The 23338-nt window shown below is 37.4% G+C and overlaps 1 protein-coding gene across 4 annotated transcripts in view; it reads right to left on the bottom strand.

Annotated features, from left to right (window-relative positions):
• The window catches only part of arhgef10la (Rho guanine nucleotide exchange factor (GEF) 10-like a), a 151820-nt gene that overhangs the window by 117394 nt on the left and 11088 nt on the right, over nt 1–23338 (bottom strand). For 2 of the 4 annotated variants that reach the window (XM_034314470.2, XM_026932983.3), the window contains 9 exons: nt 19851–20048; nt 17466–17493; nt 10444–10523; nt 7820–7903; nt 7473–7600; nt 6231–6314; nt 4000–4108; nt 2366–2469; nt 1690–1767 (listed from right to left, as the gene is read on the bottom strand). In XM_034314470.2, coding sequence (XP_034170361.2) covers nt 1690–1767; nt 2366–2469; nt 4000–4108; nt 6231–6314; nt 7473–7600; nt 7820–7903; nt 10444–10523; nt 17466–17493; nt 19851–20043 — 888 coding nt within the window. In that variant the 5' untranslated portion in view covers nt 20044–20048. Of the gene's footprint in view, nt 1–1689; nt 1768–2365; nt 2470–3999; nt 4109–6230; nt 6315–7472; nt 7601–7819; nt 7904–10443; nt 10524–17465; nt 17494–19850; nt 20049–23338 lie in introns of those variants that run through there. The other 2 variants (XM_034314471.2, XM_053242448.1) reach the window with 2 other exon arrangements.

Genomic DNA, 23338 nt, shown 5'->3' on the forward strand with positions numbered 1-23338 from the left:
TTACTCATATTTGATTCAAGGATGAATCAAATAGCCCTCATCAAGGCTTGCATAATGTTCTACGATCCTTTTATTAATTTATTTATCAATTTTCTTTTATAAAAAAATAGAGCTTGTATTTATGTCTTAGTCATGATGTACTCAATACATCCTGCATTATTATTACTCTAATCAAAATCATTGGGGAAAATTAGCCTGTTTTCTAGTTACAGCCTTGGTGGGACTTTTATGCGCTTAGGACACAAACACACACACACACACACAAACACACAAAAGAAATACCCAGAAATACATTCATGAATAAACAGTGAGATCTAGTCATTAAAAGCTAAGATACTTTGTAGTTAGACTGCGGAAACAATAGATTTTTCATGAACACTTTCGTTCCTCCCCCACATTCTCTGCTGCTAATGAATTATCGACAAGGACAAATAAAGGCTGAGGATGAGCCAAAGGGACTCTGTTCTCTAACAAAGCCTACAGCGCCAACTCCAGAACTCAATTTTTCAAGCTTTTCTGGTTACACCCTCACCAATTAATGGGCCATCTAGTCGATGTAGCTGTATTGCCAAATGCACTTGTTGAGTACATTAGCCCGATGATGTGAGACATTATAATAAGAACTCAAAAAGCAAAAGACTATAGACAGAGCTTTCATTCCACAACAATGGTGGGAAATCACATGGATTCAGATGGACTAGATTTCATATAGGACCCATTTGTCATTGATCCATGATTCAATTTGGACTGGTGCCTCTGCCTGGGACGGGAAATGATAATAAATGCGTTTGCCTGCACCTGCTGAGATCAAAGATACACGTAACCCGACTCTGAGACAGCATATTGGGTTTCATTTAAAAGGATGCATAACTCAGTATGAATCTGATTACAAAACACATTAAAACTAAGGCTTCATTTCAAGCTTGGACTTCTAAATCATTTGTAGATATTCCAGGTATTATATTCCAGGCACAGTCAAAGATATATATATATATATATATATATATATATATATATATATATATATATATATATATATATATATATATATACATATATATATATATATATATTCACTGAGTGAATGAGAAAACATGAAATTTTAAAATCTAAGCAGTAGAAGAACCAAAGGTTAGCACTGAAATACTTAATTAGCTTGATTTAATATGATGATCAGAAATTGCTGTGGTAAACTCAGAAATGGCCTAATTAAGGAATAAAACATGATATTATAGGAAAATAATCAATGGGGTGGTGTCATGCAGCCTGACACAAATCAGAGATACTGTTACCACCCTGAAGTTGATATTGGTTTCCTATAACAGTATGTCCTGAAGTATTTTATTCCTTTTTTACTACATCAATTTGCCAATGATTAGATTCTAACCATAGACTACATCAATGATTAGATTCTAGTCAATATTATAAAATGTAATAATAGATTTTTTTGGATCTCTGGGAATTCACTCTAACCTTTTTTTTATTTTTATTTATTTAAATCACCTAGCAAAGTTATTGTAATGCAAAAGCAGTAAACAGCATAAACCCAAGTCCAGCTCAACAGACAAAATATTTTAAGTATACTTTCTAATAAATTATACAGTATACTAGCAACAGAAAATTTCAGACTGATATTGGGATCGTTTTTGTGATTAAAATCCAACCCAGAACCACTCGAATGTAACTCACTTGAAGGATTCTTTTAAGAGACTCCAGGTAACTCCTTTCACTTTGCACAATGGAGCCCAGAATGTGACGCCGAACAATCTGAAGAAAGAGAAAATAATTAAAAGTGTAAGTGATTTTATCCTTTTCAGGGGTTATTGGGTTCATATTTAATGGGATCATTAAAAAATTCCTTTTAACTCAGTTTTCAGATACAGATTTTTGAGTGTTGTGCTATATATAACACAAGGGGCTTGTTGGAAAATGATTGTCACTTTTGCAAAGATGGAAGAAAGCTCAGTTTCACATCATTGGTAAACAAGATTTTTGTCAAAACCCATTCTTGAACTTGAACCAATTATGCTAGTTCTCTCAAGTAGTTAGCTTCATTCATGTATTGAATGATTAGGCTGTTTTCTAGAAGAATTAATTACTCATTGTCAAACGTTGTGCATGCAAAAACAACACAACACAAACATTATTTTACAAACTCCACGTCGAGACCAAGAACATATTCAGTGAGACCAATGACCAAGTCCAAGTACAACTGCCAGTAAGTCTGAGACAATTCCAAGTCAATACAGAAAATGTCTTGAGACCGGGTCCTACAGCACTAATAGGATTGTGAAGACAGTAACTTTAAGCACTTTTAAAATGATTCCTTCTCTTTGAATTACTTCAAACACACACACACACACACCTGGTGACTGCTAAGTCCCTCTGGCATTGGGCCCAGCTGTGCAGGAGGGTGCTTGGCCTCAGAAACTATCACGTCCAGATAGCCGGCATCATCTTCAGCTTCATCTGTAGTGACACATTGAGAGGGCAGGAGTTACAGAAAGAGAGTTTGGTTACTTCTCTTTAGACCACAGAATTATTGACCTGATGTATGTGCCCCCTTTTCAGGGGGGTATAGGGTTCATATTTAATGGGATCATTTTTAAAAAAAAAAACCCTCCCAGTTTAGCCACGTGGGTTTTAAGTCAGTTTTCGGTTATAATTTTGACATCAGTCCTTGCTGCATTTTACAGATGTTTATTTTGTTTGGGCCAAGATCCTCTCATCAGATCTGAGAATAATTGGTCACCCTTTTTTCAGTCTTGGTTCCTTTCAAGATTACTTCCTAATGTTCTATGGATGTGTTTCCTTGCCACTGTTGCCTTCAATTCACTCGTTAGTGGTCTAGACCTGGATTTCTGTTCTGAAAGTCTCTTTGTCAATCTTATTCCTGCTTGGAATGAACTGGGTGAGGTTTGAAAAAACAAGCTTAAACAGTGCTGCAAATCTGAAGCAGAACACCAGCAAGCTGTTCTAAGCCACATCCAAACACACTTTCATTTCACAAAGAATTACAGAGGAGCCTGAAAAAATGATTTCTCACAGATACAGGCACACAAAATCCTTCTGATTCTCAAACAGGTTTTAAGCATTGTAGTAAATGACTGGAATAGTAATAGTGTCAGGCAGAATCAACACACTTAATAATACATATGAGACACGTCGCTACAACAGATCAACACCTGAAATGAGAATTAGGACCTTTCTACATTGATTTGACACTAACACAGCTTGATCATCATGTCTGACTTCAGGTGGGAGTCATTCTCCATTTTTAATAAATTCCTCTTCAGTAAGAGCTTCATCCTGGTCAGGGTTGAGTTTGATCCAGAGCCTATCCCAGGAATACTGAGAGCAAAGTGCAAATACATCCTGCGTGGGGACGCCAATCCATTGCAATGGATTATGGATAATGACCACACATTAACACGTTCACACTTAGGGGCAACTTAGCATAGGTAATCCATCTACTGCTATGGTTTTGGGAGGTGGGAGGAAACCAAAGAATGCAGAAGAAACCCATGCAGACTCCATACAGATAGTAACCCAAGCTCAGGATTGAACAAGGGACCAGCTATGCTACCCGCTGCATGACCATCCCTCCCAGCCTCCATTAGCAGATGATAATTTCTTCACAAATTTCTACAGCCACTATTATGTCATTGCACAATTTTCCCCTTCTACCCATTACTTGCAATACTGAAGCGCTTATATCAGTATCTGTCCATTGCAGAAAAACCCTTGTATTCTCAAATGACTGTGTATCATGGCATGGACATCTATTATCCCAAGCATAGCACACACCTTGAAATATACTACAGGTGATCCAAACAGATCTCTGCAGCGGCATTGTGGTTGAATTTTGTTCACATTCATTTAGATGAAATTCTAAGAAAATGGCTGGATGGTTGCTTGGTTAAGATTTTACTAGAAAATGCCTGGCTCATCATGCAGATATCATTTGAATGAAACTAAATGAAACTATTGTTAGTTTACCCGAGTGGTCCTTCTTCTGGAGAAAGGAAACTTTTCTCATGACAGCCATCTTGGTCTTCTCCAGGCTATCTTTAGTCCCACTGCGTGCTGCTCTCATGAGCTGATGCATCTGTAGCAGGGGAGGATGGAAACCAGAAAATATGGCATGATGGGAAAAGGTCAACCATTATGAATCAACAAGCAGGATATCATGATATCACACTTCGATCCACTTTCCATTTAGTATCCAAAGCATGAACTACCCATAATCCCAGATGAAGACTTGTTTATGTTTGAAAAAGTGGTTCAAAGTGCCAAAAAAAAATCCAACAGAAAAATCAGAACATTCATTGAGAATTAATGAGAGTTAATGATCGCTAAGTGGACAGAAAGCAATAAGTGGCAAAGCAGAGCCGAGAAAGAATGTAGATACAAAAAAAGAGCAAAAGCAGCACTTAAGTGTCCGTCATTCAATCGTTGTAGTGGCACAAAAAAAACACTCCACCAAAAAACATTTGATTTGTGGTAATGTTTGAAAGAACCATAAAAGTTTCAGCCATTGTTTGTCTCTTTTAGTGTATTAGCCATCCAGATTATAGCTGAATGATGTTATAGCAGAAGAAAAACAACATTTGTCAGTGCCGTGCCGTATATATATAACGATGGACTATAAACTGGTCTTAATAGAGAGACAGACAGCAACAGGAAACTGAGGCAGAGCAGTAGAAAGTATTCATTTTTCTCATTAGATAGTGAGTCAGTCCATCCCACTGAGTCAGGTCTGTAATTTTGTAATTATTAAGTGCATTTAAAAATCACTTCAGTGAAAGGAATGAAAAGACAGGAAAATTATAAAGCCACATAAACTACACAACGCGAATATAGGACAGGACATAAATGACAGGGCACTAATCACAAGTTTAAAAAAAAAAAAAAAAAAAAAAAAAGACATGCCCAAAAAGATGCACAATAAAAGTCTTGGCTTGCTATATGCAAATAATCATATAGTGTTTGCACAGAATTTATGTAGATGCATAAGGTTCCTTCTCCTTTTAAGGAAAAATGGGCACAGATGGATGAAATAGTATAATGGTTCAAAGTGGCAAAAAATGTGCTAAAAATTAATTTACATATGAATTTCAAAAAGACATGCCAAAAAGATGCACAAAGGAAGTCTTGGCTTGGTGTTATGCAAATGATTACATAGTATTTGTACAGAATTTATGCAGATGCATAAGGTTCCTTCTCCTTTTCAGACAAAAAAAGGGCATAAGTGAATGACAGTTGAATTATTGATTTACATATGAATTTTAAAGCCCAGACATTCCCAAAAAAGTGCACCATAAAAGTCTTGGATTGAAAATATGCAACTATTTACTGTATATTTATACAGAATCTACCCAGATGCATAAGGGTTCTTCCTGTTTTTCACACAAAAAAAGAGCATAAGTGAATGGTATGTTTAAATGACTGATTTATATATGAATTTTAAAGACAATACATACCTAAAAAGATGCCTTAGCTTGGAAGTTTGCAACAATTTACATAGTATTTATACAGAATTTAGGCAGATGCATAATGTTCCTTCTCTTTTTGAGAAAAATGGGCATAGATGGCTGGCATAGCTGAATTACTGATTTACATAAGAATTTACAAGACGAGCCATGCCCAAAAAGATGCACAGTGAAAGTCTTGCCTTGGCTATATGCAAATAATTATATAGTAATTTTTTTTTTTTTACGTAATTCAGGCAGATGCATAATTGTCCTCCTTCTTTTTCAGACAAAAAAGGGTGTAACTGAGTGACACTTGAATTACTGATTTACATATGAATTTTAAAGTCAATACATGCCTTAAATGATGCATAATAAAACACTTGGCTTGGAAATACACAACTATTCATATAGTACTTGTACTGAATTTACACAGATGCATAAGGGTCTTTCATGTCTTTATACAAAAAAAGGCATAAGTGAATGAAAAATAAACTAAATAAATTTTAACAAAAACATATACCCAAAAAGATTAACAATAAAAGTCTTGGCTTGGCTATATGCAACTAATTAAATAGTTTTTGTGGATTTATGAAGATGCATAAGAGTTTTCAGACAAAAAAAAAAGGCACAAGTGAATGACAGATGAATTATGGATAAAAATGTGAATTTTAAAGACAAGACATGGCCAAAAATATGCACAATATATGAATTTTATGTAAAACAGCACATAGTGTTAACAGCTTTGTGGTTTTATACCTGATACTTTCCCCCCAGTTTCGAGGCTAGCTCCCTCCTGGTCTTGGCACAACATTCCCGAAGACGGCGTATATCAGGGGAGAGCTACAGAGCATCACATCGCATCAGCAGCCACAGAGCAGTGCAGAGGTCATGGATGGAAGGAGAGGAGTAAAACAGAGAGGACAAACAGAGGGACTTCAAGGTAAATGCCAAAAGCACACAAAAAAGGGTGAGTAGCGTGAGTGGGGCAAGAAGGCGACATGGATTAAGGTTTAGTCGTAAAGCTTGAGCAGCGTGGGGGCAAGGATTTACTACCTGCCCTCTATTTCTCTAAATCAAATTCATCAGATTTACTAAATCAAAGCTCAGAGCATGTTGATTCATTTTCTCTAACAGCGTCTCTGACAGCAAATCACAAGTTTATATTAATGTGCTTGTTCTGCTACATAATAATAATACATCACTGATATATATAGAAGGGGGGTTTTCTCATTAATCACAGTGCAATGCTGTATAATTCTACACAATTTATGTTATTTCTTTATTCTGTTTTAATATTTAACAATTTAATTTATAGTATAATTTGTTGTATTTATGTTTGTTTTTTGTATTTGTTTATAGTTCGTGTTCATATATTGTTTAATGTCACTCTTTTTGTATGCATAACTGCAGGCATATTAGAAAGTTTGATGTTTTTCTTCTTATTAAAAAAGAATGAAAGAATCACCTTCTCTGACGCATCACCGCAGATGCCGTCAGCAATTTTTATATTTCAAAAAGAGTACATATATATTTTACTTGCCTGGATCTTTAAACAAGCACACAATAATGGTAGATTTAAGGCATAAGTTTTGATATGAAGAGAAAAAGTTCTGGATCACTTAGATATTAAAGTGTGTCATGTAATATTCAGTGTGTGAGAGCGAGGGTTTAGTACCGCTCGGGTGAGACAGAGGTGAGGGCACTGATAAGCAATTGGTTTCTCAGGGACTTCTGTCTGGGCAAAGTGTTCTCGATGGCAGTCTGACCTCAGGAACATGGAGGAATGTAATGTGGATGAGGAGTGAACTCAAAACCCCTCCCTGTGACGGGCAGTGAGAGAGGTGTGGGTGTGGGAATGAGAAGGAAGAGCAAATTTAGGTCCGTACTGCCCCCTTCTGGCCAAAACGTAGGCAAGATGTCCTTCAGCATTTTAGGTGTGTAGAATGCTGAATAAAACCAGGGTATAATTTATATCGTAAAAAGATGTCATACACACACCTTGCTCCGGGAAGCCACTTTCTCAGAGTCGGACTGCTCATCATAGCTCTCGAACTCGCTGGAACTCCAGCCGTTGTTGGGCCCCTGAGGGAGTTCCTCTTTCTGTACGTCCTCATAGATCATGTCTCCTGCCACACACACACACACACACACACACACACACACACACACACACACACAAGCAACTACGATCAGCACATCCCCATAGGACATAGGTAATGTCTGACTTTTAGACACATATATTCTCTGTGACAAATATAGAGTCAATGTATGAATGCACAGCTGGCATACAGATCATGCTTACACACACACACACACACACACACCAGCATTACGTTATTACCGACCTTCTCCTCGAGACACGTCCTCACATGCCACGTCGTCATAGATCACCTCTGAGCTGCCCGTCTGAATATCATTCAATGGAGAGGCTTAGAAAATATCACAGAGAAAACAAAGTGTGTGTAGGTGTGTGTCCACAAGCCACTATTTAAGTCAGGAGTTCCCGAACTATAGGCCATTACCCTATGTGGAAACATTTGATTTAAAAATGTGGTCATGCAAGAAACATTTGTTTGAAATCTTCTCATTTGTTTCATGCATTTATTTTATAAAATTTAAATAATCACATTTAAATTGTTCGCCATCCTGACATGACGTACTAGCGCAGGAGTTAAGCAATAAAGATGGACAAATATCTCCATTCATCTGCCTCCACCAATTCCTTGACAACATCAAGTGACTCTGACTCCGTGGAAAAAATGCCTTGAAAAAAGTCAGGAAAACAAACACAAAAATATGGCAAAATATTTACTGAATATTAATTTATAACTCTAAAATTCTAAAGCTGAAAAAAAATTAGGGTGGTTAGAGCTTCGGGTAGAGGTAGGAGGAGCTCCAGTAAAGTACCACAGAATGAAAAAAGATTTATGTGAGAAAAAGGACCTTGTGTGTGCTGAGATTATAAATAATTTGTTCACCTGATCTATTGCCCCAGCCGTGTTTTCTCAGCTTGCTGGACTAGCCGTTAGCTTCAGTCCCACCATGTCTTACCCAGCTGAGCTTACTTGGAGTCTATTGATTCCCTTTTAAAACCTGATATGTCTACATTCCTTTCTCCTCTGCATCACACCTCCAGAGGTCCCATTTCCAGTTAATCTAAGGGAAAGGTTGCACTCGGAGTATTGGGAAACGGATTAGCCAGCAAGGCTAACTAAGCTCTTGTCAGAATTGGAGAGAAAAAGAACAAAATGACCGGCGGCTTTCAGCCTGAGGAAAAGCTCAGCTTTGTGGAATGTGTTCCTGAGAGCGGGAGTACAGACTTTCAAAGTTTCTTAACCACAATTAGTCTGACTATCAGTGATTATCGGCTCAGCGGTGGCCTACGCCTGTCCTGCACACGATGACTAACTGCCAGAGTGACTCATTTGCATTTGTGCGCATGTTTAAACTACTTCAGAAGGAATTGTAGACTTGCAGCATATAAGTCCCATTGGATGTGATTTCCTATTTATGTCTACTGAAGCTGAAGAAAATGGTAGAAATGAATCATTCAGACAGGTTGGGGTGCCATTATTTTTTAAAGATGTAGTCTTAACCATTTAAAGAACCAACCCTGCTTCATAAGACATACATAACCATGTTATAACTGTCTCATGGAAGGTTGGCAGGTGTACAGTCTTTCCTTATCTTTTATACATTGATTCTCTGGGGAGAAAATGAGGGCTGACTCCATATTGGGACAGTAACACCAGATAAGGGCATTACCTCTCCATGCCAGGCAAGGCCCTTAGTTCTAACACAACCTCCAACCTCAATTTCCTGTTTATTTTCTCATTTTTAGGCGTTTATAAGCAAGTTGTATAGCTCATTGCGAAGTCTTGCCAATCTCATAGTTGTGTAAGTTCTGAACTTTGTTTGTCTATTGCCTAGAACATGTTTAAATCCTGATAACTCTTTTGATGGTCCTCTGGTTTTGATATTTCATATCTAGTCATGTTTTGAGCTTTTTTTGTTTTTTGGATAATGGGCTATGTTTTGGAATTGTATATAAAGCCTTCCTGCATATAGACCCTAACCAACCTTATTGTACTGATTTGAATTTTTTTTTTGCGTACCCTAAAATTAATGGCCTACACTTGGGTTTCAAGAAGCTGCAATCAACACCTAAATGAATTGCAAATGAAATGTTCGTCCAACAGCATCGCTAGGCATTAATAAATAATAAACAGTCAGTGTGTGTTTCTAACTCAGGGTCTGGCTCCTGAGGACAGCAACTGACTTGTAGCCTGCAGCGATTTAGAGATTTGCTGGTGGCAATGAGCAAAGATTCGCAAGTCATTGAAGACAATCTTGTCACATACACACATCCCACATGGCCTCCGGGAGCTGACTGATCAGCAGATACTTTCTTCTTCAACTTCACATCAGATATCAGACAGAAAAAAAGACAGAGGAAGGACAACTGAACTCAAATGTTTAAATAGTAAAATCCTCCGAATCTGATAATATAGATTATGTAGTATTTGGTTCAAATTTGCTATGAGGATTTTTTTCTACTCTGGTCAGCATGGAAATATTCAGCCAGTGTTTTCCTACATTACTATATCTTGATTAGCGGAGAAGATAACGTAATTCAAGAAGATAGCAATTTACTTAAATCATGCATCATAAGACTGACATAACCATGTCATAACTGTTATGTTAGATGTCATACACTGCCATCTTTCGACATCTTCTGACCAAACAGAATTGAGAATACAACAGCACTGTGGTTTAAAATGCATTAATGAATTTCAACGTTAAGACAAATTCGGTGGTTTCATTTATTAACCTTTGAGTGCATTTCCTTAAACACTGCTGTGCTGCACTTAATTTAACAGCACTTCACAGCGAGAGAGGAATTTTCAAGCAAAATGGGTAAATTTATTTTTAGCGCTAGAGTAAGGAGAGTAAGTAAGGAGACTCTTACCTCCAGGAGAAGCTAATGCGCTGACTGTGACCTCTTCTGTCTTTACAAGTTCTGCAGCTAGAGCCGGGTTCTCTGCATCTCTAGAACATTTCAGACAAACAGGGAGCTTCATTATTCAACATTATTAAAAATCTATGCTGGTGTCACTGTGTACAGTTAAAAAAAGCAGTGATTAAAAAGCAAACTAAAACTGACATTAGGGAAGTGACCACCTAGTTGTTTTGCTCAGTACTAGCTCTATCAGCATAACATAAATATCTCTGGCCACATATATTATTTAATGTTCATGTCTAGGCTACGATAAAAACATAATCCACTTTCAAGAATACATTCATGTGACATCAGCTGTTTATTTCTTTTTGGCTTTGACTAGTCCACATTTTACACACACAGCATTGTCATCAAAAACCAATTTTATATGGTTCACAGACCTATATATAGTTTTTGTGACTACTAGAGCCCTCTAGTGGACACTTGAAGCCTCAGGAAATTAATAATTTTTCAACATACTTGAAAGGAAAGCTTTAATGCTTCATGAAGCTTTGTGCCACAATCACTAGAAAATATTAAGGCCAAAGTGAAATCCAGAGAATATTCAATAACAAAAGCCTAGGGTCAAAGCATGATAAGACAATTGTGAAATAATAAGCCTTAGACCTTACTCAATACAAGGATTGGCAAGACTTCACGATGGACAGGTATTTAAACTGGTTAAATACTGACTTATTCATATGTGAATTTTTTTTTTTATTTGTTCTGAGCTTGAGGTACATGGAAAAATATGACTAAAAAGACCCACAAACTATACACATCCATTTAAATAAAATTCCACTGCTATAATTATCTTCGCTCTCAAAAGTGCCATTTGGTGATGTTACATTTGCTTCTTTGAGGGTTTTTTTTTTTTTTTTTTTTTTTTTGTAGCCTTTCTTTCTCCTGTTCATCTTTTAAGCAGAATATTTTATAGTCAAATTGTAGGTTCAATTTTTTTTTTGCCATGTGTATTTTGAAAATCTAAAATTAATTAATTAATTAATTAAAATCTGTTAATTAATTAATTAATTAATTAAATTCTCTCTAAAAAAAAAAAAAAAAAAAAAAACAGGAAGTGAACCAGATGTAAATGCAGAGGTTGGTCTAAAACCCTGGAGATGGCGACCTCTGCTGGCACGGAGGGGAAGTGTATAGAGCCCACGTTACATGCCGTTGTCATGGAGACTCCTTCCATAAATGTTGAATAAAATAAAATTCTACAGAATATCAATGATTATATATGTTTTTCTTTGTTAAATATAAACATGTTTTAATCTGTTTAATATTAAGTTTTGATTATGATTATGTGGAGCACGCACCAGACAAGTCCCTGTGAATGAATAGAATAAGCGAGTGCGTTAATATTAAACCTGTGATTTGAATAACAGCTGCATGACTGTCAGAGCTGCTGCTCTAGAAAATTAATCAACCCCAGTCAGAATTGTGGTATGTTTTGTAATAACCTTATCCTTGCAGTTCAGTGTTGTTAAAGTTAAACCTCGCCCACAATGTGTACGCCCGGGTGTTTACACAGTAATGAGAACTGATAATGTTGGAGAGCCCACAGAGTGCACGCTGCTCTCAGAGAGAAACCATTTTCCCCTATAAGAATCCCCTTCAGTTCATTTACAAACATCTTGCCGTTCTTCTCCTCTACAGTAAGTTCACTTTCCATAAATTCCACCTTCCAGTCTATAGACAAACAGTGAGAGGGCACAGTGTGAAAGCTGCTATTTTTTAATTAAAAATGGCTAATTTTACGTCTCTAGATAAAAGCAAAGTGAAAAACGGCATGCAGGCGGGGATTTCACACCGAATATTAATCACAGCACAGAATACAAAGGCATCACAAAAGCGGTGCGTAACAGCTATTCCCAAGAGTCTCCATTTGCCATGGAGGGAAGAACAGGTGTTATGCTGTAGAATGCTAATAAGAAGGGCTGTGAGCTCTGTGCACTTGAGGACTTCCTCTCTCTACACACACACACACACACACACACACACACACACACACACACACAGTAACAGAGACGGAGCTGCTGACGAATATGCTTTTGTCTCCTGTTAACCCACCCCCTGAACATGATCTCAGACTGAACACAAGGAGTGGCGGAATATTGCGTGCCTGATGTTTACCTGCGTCTCCTCCGCCTTTCTCTCATCAGCATTTTGCAAACATGCTTCAAGTCACGCTGCCATATTGTGCTGATGTGCGTGTGTTTGTGTGTAGATTCTCTTGTTACCTAAATCGCAGAACAATAATTCCACGTCAACAAAAAAATCTTTTGGAATCATGTGGCATGTGTTGGTGTAGAGTCCTACATCACTAATAATCCTTTAAAGGAAAACTCCACCCTGAAACACATCCATTATGTTTACGCTGAAATATTTCTGATGTTTTGGTGTTGTGATGTTCATTTGTAGGTTGGTGCTGTATTTTCGTTATTGCCGTGAGAAGTCAGTGTTTGTGTGCCATATTTTCACATCACAGGGTGACACTGTTTTTGCTAGCGCAGTTACACTGGTGTTAGCTCCTAAAAAGTAAAGCGCAAGAGTTTCTTTTCGTCACTGACCATTGGTGCATTTAAAGTCCCAGAATGCAATGCAGCTATACAATATGGTTGTACTGTGGTATGGCATAGGCTCGGCTAGTTAGCGAGCTACGAGTTGACAAGTGTGATGGGGTTGGTGGTGGTGTTAGCATGAAAGTTGAAGCTTTGGATGCTGATCTGTTTGAGTGTACAGATGAGAAGGTGACTCAAACCTGGACAGACTAAAGGACTAAAGCACTGCTGGATCACTCTTTTTAGATAGAGATGAAGCAAAGGTTAAATCCTATTGCACTGCTATCAGCAGGCAGTCGAATGGCATTGTGGGTAATGCCGGAAATTGTTAATCAAAGCAAAACTAGATTAGTCCAATCCAGAATTTCATTAAAGGCTGCTGTTGGAAGCAAGTGGATATCACACCACTGGCATCCCATTGAGGGCGTATTCCCACCTTGTGCCCTGTATTCCCGGGATAAGCCTCAGATCCACAGCCAGCCTGACCAGGATAAAGCAGTTACTTAAAATGAAAAAATGTATATCTTTAAACACCAAAAAACAGAAGTGCACAAAGTTAAATCTGATCATTTGATCACTACTAGCCTTTCTTTTTACTTATTGGGTGTTCAGAGTGTGCTGGTTTTAATGAAGGGTTTCTTAGTGCACCTTTGGATAGTTAGGAGTTATTAATTTAACTAAAGTGACTTTGTTCTACATAGAACATACTGTCTATTTGTCGTACTGTCTGCAATTGATGCCTCTCCCTCTCAGTGGCCTTGATATTACTGAGCCATGTAAATTGCAAACAAAGTCAATAAGGTCCTCCAAAGACAGGCAGTGATGGAGAATTAAAAAAAAATATATATATATAGACAACCTTTAAGGGTTTCTCCAAACCAAATCATTTAGAGATTTAGATAGATTAGCCATGAACACCATCAGCACTTTTGGTGAAAATGGGGGACCGCATACAAGAAAAAAGCCTCCAAATTCACTGTAATGGTCATGGATTAATGATGGTTTGTGGTTTCTGTGAAGATTTTTATTTTGAGTTACAGGATATTTTAGCTCAAAACCTGGTTGCCTCTGCCAGGAGGTTATTTGAGTGTTGGTGGAGCTTTCAAGATCCAGAAAAACAAAATCACTTTTCATTGGTCTGAATTGGAAGACATCCACATGCACAAACCTAAGAATATAAAGTAGTATGAGGACCTGGAGAGCCATTACAAATATCAAAATATCCCACATTGCACGTATTAATGCAGGTGTCCCCAACCTTTTTCCCCAGCTGAACCACTTAAACCTATTTATTTGTGACAAGTACCCCTGGATATGTTAAGCAGGCTAATGTTAAGTGAAAATTTGCCTGTTGAAAAAAATTGTTTACAGCTTATTCATTTACACGTTTTGTTGTTGTTTTACTCCGTGCATCCTTGCCCAAAAAAATATGGTTTTATGGCCAGGTTTTCATGGTTTGTTTCCAGATGTCTTTTTAAGAAAGCTGGCTTCATACTTTGATTAGAAAGCTGCTTCAAATATATGTATCATACACTTGGGAAAGTGTTTGGCCATGTCACTGTCCGTGCATTTAAATCAATATTTTAAATACTCCTCACTGTACTGGCAGTTGTACTTTTCTGCTTTAGAGATTTTGCTGTCTAAGGAAATCAACTTATCAGACATTTTCAATCAGTATAAACAAATAAAATAAATTATCACTGCAAGTCTGTTATAAGATTAGTCAGGATTAGCCAGTTGGGTTTCTGTATGTAGAGTATCATGACTCTGTGTTTAGCTGCTGGTGAGCAGGGCGATGGGAAAGGGGAGGGTTTTAAAATTTAAACCTAGTAGGCAAATTCTTAAATCCTTGAGTGTCTACTTTCACATGAGCCATTAACCAATGGTATCACAAATAAATTCATCACAAAGTGACATCACAAATAAATTCAATGCACAAAGATACCTCCAAAACAGGCAGAAATTCAATTTTTTGGCCTCTGGTAAAAAGATTTAACACTCATATGCTAAGAACTATTATCTTATGCCTTGACCTATAAGTAATTAAGTCAATTTCTATCAGTTTTTTCATATGAGGTTACAATACACTGCTACAATACTAATGGTTGTAATTAATTTACTTTTTTAACTTGAAATCATATATAGTTTTAAAATGTAATTTAGCACATCATTGACATTTCTATCACAGTCTCACAAACCCCCTGCAATGCCAGCATGAACCCCAGGTTGGGAAACCCTGTATTAATGTATGACTTTTCACTTATTTCCATAAACTGTACCAATAATTTTGGAGTCCACTTCATAAAAGAACACTGATGACACATAAATGACACATTTGTGCACTCATACTGTATAAACCCTCTAATTTTAGCTTTGTATAACAGAGTCAGACCTGGGCTTGACCTCCTGACAGCACTGCAATCGCAGCAAATGCTGACACCCACATTATCGAGTGGAAAATGCTATTGATAGCTCCAGGCTATGGTGCTGTATTGACATCTCGATGGTGGAAACATGCACTCAGCAAAAACGGCGAGGCAGCCAGAACTGAAGAGGAGCTCGTTTTAGTCACGGCTCTCAGGACAGGACAGGAAAACCCACAGGAACGGCAGCACCGGTTTAACACTGTGTCCTTTTCATCAAAAAAATAAATAAATCCATGCTGAACCCGGACCACGGTCCTGCGAGTGTTCCGAACAACTACAAACAATTCATGTTACAACTTTGCCACTGATCTCAAAATACCCTCATATCTGTTTCCTACGTATAAAGAAGTTCTAAGAATTAAATTTTTTAATGCACAATTTTAATTAAAAGGAAAATGGCTCAAAATGGCTGCGGGTTCTACCACTCCATGAAACCCAAGAGCTCAACACTTTAATGTAGTGTACAGTATAGCTTTGAGAATTAGGTTTTCAACAAATTAGTATAATATTACTTTCTGTGTTAATCGAATGTTTCTCGTAGCTGTCATTTCATCAGTTTTCACCTCTCCTTTGGTTTTTTTTTTAGTGCTTTTTAAATAAAATGTATTCTTATTATCATTACTGAATAACAGAGTTGCATCAGGATACTCACAGAATGCAGAACGACAATAATTCTAATAATAATTATAATGATTGATTGTATAATCTAATAATGTAAGCAATAGAAATTCAACAGATTTCTAGTGATGCAGGTCTATAGCCACTGAATTCCAACAGTATAATTCTCAAATCTGATTGGTCAGAAGGTCTTGATTCATTTCCTCTAACAGTAGTTCTGACAGTAGTTTTGGCTGCAAGGCAAATCACATGTTTATATCAATGTGCTCGTTCTAATAAGTTATTGTTACTATAGTAACGACTAACACACTGATGTATAGGGCAGATGCACTAATTACAAAACCTTGGTAATTGTTGATATGATGAAGGAGTCTCCAGTGTGAGAGCTTTGTAGCAGTCAAAGTTTTCTGACACAGGAATGTCTTCAGGAATTTCTTCTAGATAACATGACAAGCTTGACTTTTAGTCATATTAAAAGAATTGCTGCTATAACATAAGTGATAACAAGAATGAACTTGTTATATGGATGTTCTGCAACATTAAATGTAACTATAAACGGATAAGAAAAAAATGTTAGCATTGGCAAATTGCTTTGGTATAAGCAGAATAAAATACTTCTTGTTCCTGATAAAATACATACAGCTCTTGATAAAAGATGCAGACCTTTTCATAGCTTTAGGCCCCACAATGAATTAGAATCAACATCCAAAAATGATTCGATTTTTTTATATATATTTATATCTTGTATTTATATTTCATGGCATTTTCCTTGCCAGGTTTAATTTGTGATAAGGTTGCTTGGTAGTCAAGCTCAGTTGGCAGGATCATTCTCATTGGAGGAAAAGCTATGCAATGACAAATGATAAACCTTAGCAGTCGAAAATGTTTAAAAATGGCTGGTATTAATAATTAGTTAATAAATTAGATGTAATAGATATAATGGACAGTTTAAAAACTAATCACAAAAACTCTTAGATATAAAATTAAGAGAAGTGGTCTTAACTCATTGCTAAAGAATGAACAGAGGATGAAGGTTAAAATAACGAGATAGTCGTTGTTGTTGTTGTCCCTCTTTCGGCTGCTCCCGTTAGGGGTTGCCACAGCGGATCATTAGTCCGTGTATTTGATTTGCACAGTTTTTACGCCGGATGCCCTTCCTGATGCAACCTTCCCCAATTTTTATCCGGGCTTTGAGAGCACACTGTTGCACGCAACCCCAGTGGCTGGGGTCAGTTCCCTGGCCAGGAATCGAACCCGGGCCGCAGCGGTGAGGCCTAACCTCTAGTCCTCCAGGGACCCAGTAAAATAACAAGATACTAGGACAAAATTACAAAATTAGGTGAAGGTTTAAATGAAAAGGAGTAGTAATCAGACTACTTACTGTTTTGGGCTTCTAGAGGATGGCTTATCTGAAAGAAAGAAAGAAATAAAATACATGTTAAAATATGTAAGAAAAAGTTAATACAAATTTTGCTTCAAAAATGTCCTTCTATATCCACCTTTGCTCTTAAAGTGTTTAAAGCAGCTTACTTAAGGTATAATTTAGTTATAAATAGTTTAATTAAGATATGACCTCACTAAAACACATTAAATGGGGTGTCAAGGACCTTATCTGATGGTTGGCTATAATACCAAATTTGAATTTGGCCATTAATTTGTATCTTGCACTGATTAATCCTACTGTACATTATGTATGTGCACGCAAAAAGCTTTTATTTTAATCTTTACAGCATGCAACATGGAAACCCAACTAAGCGAAGATTGTTTTTAAATGGTACCACAGCACATTGAACTCTCTTTCTCTCTCTCTCTATACCAAATGATCTTGACTTTAAGATGCTGTTAGAAAACCAGACACGGTTTAGTAGTATGAATATATTATATTTCATTTTATAATAGAAGATTATTATTATTCAGCTGATTCTGATATAAAGTCTTAATTAGCCCATTTCTCTTCTCACAGGAACAACTTATCACTGGCTACGTTTACATGCACATCAGATTCCATTTAAGGTCTATATTTGGGTTGCAGCCATATTCCAATTACGATGTTTATCTGTGTACAGGCATCGGAATATTCCTGTAAACATGGTTGTTGTACGAATGCCTGAGTTGCTATTCCTAAATACCTAGCCTACAGCTAAGCATCTGTTAGCACCCACAATTCCTTGAGGACTGAGCATGCACATACACTATATTACCAAAAGTATTCGGTCACCCATCCAAATGATCAGAATCAGGTGTCCTAATCACTTGGCCTGGCCACAGGTGTATAAAATCAAGCACTTAGGCATGCAGACTGTTTTTACAAACATTTGTGAAAGAATGGGCTGCTCTCAGGAGCTCAGTGAATTCCAGTGTGGAACTCTCATAGGATGCCACCTGTGCAACAAATCCAGTCGTGAAATTTCCTTGCTCCTAAATATTCCACAGTCAACTGTCAGCTTTATCATAACAAAATGGAAGAGTTTGGGAACAACAGCAACTCAGCCACGAAGTGGTAGGCCACGTAAACTGACGGAGAGGGGTCAGCGGATGCTGAAGCGCATAGTGCAAAGAGGTCATCGACTTTCTTCACAGTCAATTGCTACAGAGCTCCAAACTTCACGTGACCTTCAGATTAGCCCAAGTACAGTACGCAGAGAGCTTCATGGAATGGGTTTCCATGGCCGAGCAGCTGCATCCAAGCCACACATCACCAAGTGCAATGCAAAGCGTCGGATGCAGTGGTGTAAAGCACGCCGCCACTGGACTCTAGAGCAGTGGAGACGCGTTCTCTGGAGTGATGAATCACGCTTTTCCATCTGGCAATCTGATGGACGAGTCTGGGTTTGGGGGTTGCCAGGAGAACGGTACATTTCGGACTGCATTGTGCCGAGTGTGAAATTTGGTGGAGGAGGAATTATGGTGTGGGGTTGTTTTTCAGGGGTTGGGCTTGGCCCCTTAGTTCCAGTGAAAGGAACTTTGAATGCTTCAGGATAGCAAAACATTTTGGACAATTCCATGCTCCCAACCTTGTGGGAACAGTTTGGAGCGGGCCCCTTCCTCTTCCAACATGAATGTGCACCAGTGCACAAAGCAAGGCCCATAAAGACATGGATGACAGAGTCTGGTGTGGATGAACTTGACTGGCCTGCACAGAGTCCTGACCTGAACCCGATAGAACACCTTTGGGATGAATTAGAGCAGAGACTGAGAGCCAGGCCTTCTCGACTAACATCAGTGTGTGACCTCACCAATGCGCTTTTGGAAGAATGGTCAAAAATTCCTATAAACACACTCCTCTACCTTGTGGACAGTTTTCCCAGAAGAGTTGAAGCTGTAATAGCTGCAAAAGGTGGACCGACATCATATTGAACCCTATGGGTTAGGAATGGGATGGCACTTAAGTTCATATGTGAGTCAAGGCAGGTGACCGAATACTTTTGGTAATATAGTGTATATCCCCTTTCAGCGGATTTTCTGAATAAGGTGCTTACATGCAACAAATTTCTGATTAAAACAGGCATATTCCAGGGATTGGAATCAGAATCTGGGGAATTAGAATATTGTCTTAATTTGAATCAGGCAATCAGATTGCAGCATTTACATGACTCAATACTAATTAGAATATTAATATCGGAATAGTGGCGTGCATTTAAACGTAGCCATTGTTTATCTTTGTCAAACTGAATTTGCCTGTGTTTGTGATTCTCCTGACTACCAGAGGGCACTGCCTCCAAAAACGACCTCATTAATTCTCTTCTTTTCACAATTCCACCTGTACCTGTACCACTTGTCTTCTTTCCTGCAACCTCCCGAAGCTCACTGTCTTTCCCCAAAGAAGACGTTTTAGCCACTGCAGAAACGGTGCTGTCTTTCTGTGGCACGTCTCCATCTTTCAGCATTTCTCTGTGACCCTCTTTCTCTTCTTCCTCATCCTCCACAACACCCCTCGGCTGCTGAGGAGGCGTGCCCATAGGTCCTAGAAGAAGAAAGTGCAGGAGAAATTTGCTTTCATTCATCTGAGATATCGGTGAAATGATATTAATTCTACTTTAGAGCATTGTTCATAAAGCTACATGACACCATTTACAAAGGTCTATGCCAATATATACTATACTTATATATACTATACTTTATATGTAGATTAGATAGGAACGAACAAGTATGTATTCATTAGCATAAACAAAGATATGCTTAAAAAACAAAATTCATAGGGAAAAGTATCCAGACACCACAAATTAGCAACATTAGTACTTTGTTGCAAAGCAGCCTATATCATGATGCTCCCATCCCCATGCTTCACTGTGGTTATGGTGTTGTTGGGATCACATGCACAACCCTTCTTTCTCCAAATGACGAGCTGAATTATTGCCAAACAATTCTTAATTTGTTTTGTCTGACCAGAGTATATTGTTCCAAAAGATTTCAGATTTGTCTAAATGTTTTTAAATATGTATCCCTGTGCTTCCTCTTCATCAGAGAAATGAACACGATGCAGTTCATACTGTTGTTCCTGCTGCTTCTAAGTGTTGCTTCCTGCAACTTTTTTCAAATGACTGCTGGCTTCTCTCTTATTTTCCTCATCGTTAGTCTGAGAGTGTATTGTGAAATCTTGCGTGGCGCACCTGTCCAGGTACTATTAGTTGTGGTTCCATGAGCTTTCCACCTGCATATTATTGAAACAGTTGTACTGACAGGGATGTTTAAGGTCTTTTTTATGGCTCTGTAGCTTTCTCCATTGAAGTGTTGTTTAATAACGTTGTCCCTGAGAAGTTTACGAAGCTTCTTCAACTTCACCATGATTGCTCCTTGCGTGAAATCTTCCTAAACAATGGCAGTGTCCTTTATAATGACACCAAGTGTTTGTATGAGAACTTTACCCTACAGTGGGGTCCAAAAGTCTGAGATCACTAGTGAAATTTGTATTCTTTTTTAATTTAATAAAACAATTTCCATGACAAATTGTATCATTGACAACAACTTGAATGAAAAGAAGAATCATTGAAATATTTGCATGAATTTCAGAGTTTCTTAGTATTTGATACGTCTCCCTTTTGCTTTAATGACAGTGTGTACTCGAGCTGATATGGACTCCACAAGTTTGTGCAAAACCTTGTGGTCCATTTTAGATCAAATCCATCAGATTGTCGTCTGAACACTTGCTTCAATAGAAGAGATTAGATATGAGGAAAATCTGACAAAGCAGTTAACATGGTCAATATCACACATTTGCTTACATTTAAATAGGGACCTAGAAATAGTGCAGAATGTTGAATATTAAATATCCAAGATATTGAACAATTATTTTCTTTATATATTTTATATATTTCAGAATTCTAAAACCTGTTTATTTCCAATATTCCAAGTTAAATTTAAAAAAAATCCCAGATATTCAATGTGGTTTCAGACATTTGGACCCCACTGTACGTACATATTTTTAAATATAGTGTTCGCATCATTTTTACTCTATCATTTTTTTTAAGGTATCCTTGTTTATATTTATGTATACATAATTTTGTTCATATTTATATGAAATGTGGATATATGTGGATATATGCAACAAAAAAAGTGTCTTAATAATTACTTCCCCTCAGTGTACAGTACATGCAGAATAATTTATGTGCGATCTGTCCAATAGAGTTTGTGCCACAGAGTTTGCTGGCTACACAAGTCTCCATATTAAAACAGTTTTTAAAGAAGAGTACTGGCCATGTGACCTTTCATTTTCAGATAAATAGCAATTTCTTCCAACGTTAGTCACTGACTAGTTTTCTTGCACTTGATTTTTCCCTCTTGTTTGCAAAATTGTAGACTAAATGGTCATTCAAATCTGATCGAATTTCAATGAGCAAGAGTCATATGGTTAGATTTTGTTAGATTTCATGAATGAAGTCGTAAGAAGAGGTCTGAAGCCTAATCCTGACCCTAACCTTTGACATACACTGTTACAATTTTTCATTTAGCGACTTATAAAAAAATTGACTTTTAACACCTTTTCATACAAATTATGTTGTGAATCTAATCTCCCCCTGCATCACCCTAGCTGTCTCTAATCACCACTGATAATACCATCATCAGGGAGATGTCCAAGCTTCTATAGAGTACATGTATGAGTGTTTTAGTTTAAAAGGAAGAGCTAAGCAATTCATTTTTTAAGATATATTCCAATATTTTGCCTCCATAATTAGATTTAGTCCAGAGACATATTTCTATATAAAATACTATCACATTTTCTCATATGTTTCATATAAACCTCCTCATATTATCACTCCCTGTGATACTGTGGAAGGAGTCTGATAGTCCTACAAGGTTTGAATGACAACATTTCCGTGAGGAAATGTCTGAGGAAACTCCCTGACAGCATCTGCTTTACATTTTGATTAACTCACAACTATTTCCTTTGCAGGAACATTCTTGGCTGCAGTGCTTCGTTTCTCACCGTCCCCTGAGAGCTGAGATAATGACTCCTGGGCTTCTGAAAGTGGGAGGTTTCACGGGAATTTCTACATTCGGCTTCTTAAAAATGAGGAAATTACAGTCTAGGACTCAAAATCAGGAGGCTTGAATGTGCTTACGAAATCTTTACTTTTACATATTTTTAACTGGAACCTTAAAAAATGTTTTCTACATACTCTGGCATGTCACGCAATGTAATTTAGTAGCATATCGTCAAGTAAATTCCTCCAGAATACAAGAAATTGATTGGAAATATATTAAATTGTTGTTTGATTAATCTTAGGTGAAGGAGTCAAAGTTCTTTCTCAATACTACAATCAACACACACCCACACACACACACACACCCACACACACACACACACACACACACACACAGTGGAAACATGTTTGTTCAGCAGTCAAGCTCACTGTCAAGCTTTATTTACCCTGGTGTCATAAAAAGTGCTGTGCAAAAACTTGAGTTTTGTGGTTATCACATTACTGTAAAGAGAATTTTTCAAAATTTGGATGTTTTTTCTGTCTTTTTTTGCAGTTATGTGATTTGCACATGTACATACAAAGGTCACATTCACTAGCATTTTGTTATCAGATTCTACTGAAATGTAAGTATCCATCTACGGTTAACTCATCAGTGTTTACATCACCATGATGAAGAAAGACGTGATGACAGAAATATAAGCTATTGATGGTGCTCTGTAAGACTCTTCCATTCAGAAGGCAGTAAAAGTCAGCTGTCCTGTAAAATTCCTTATTTGAAGATAGTTTCGTATGTCTTTCTCAGAGAAACAAATCCCACAATTCTGTTCACCAG

This window comes from Pangasianodon hypophthalmus, chromosome 20 (genome assembly GCF_027358585.1).
Source record: "Pangasianodon hypophthalmus isolate fPanHyp1 chromosome 20, fPanHyp1.pri, whole genome shotgun sequence".
NCBI classification, from domain to species: Eukaryota; Metazoa; Chordata; class Actinopteri; order Siluriformes; family Pangasiidae; genus Pangasianodon; species Pangasianodon hypophthalmus.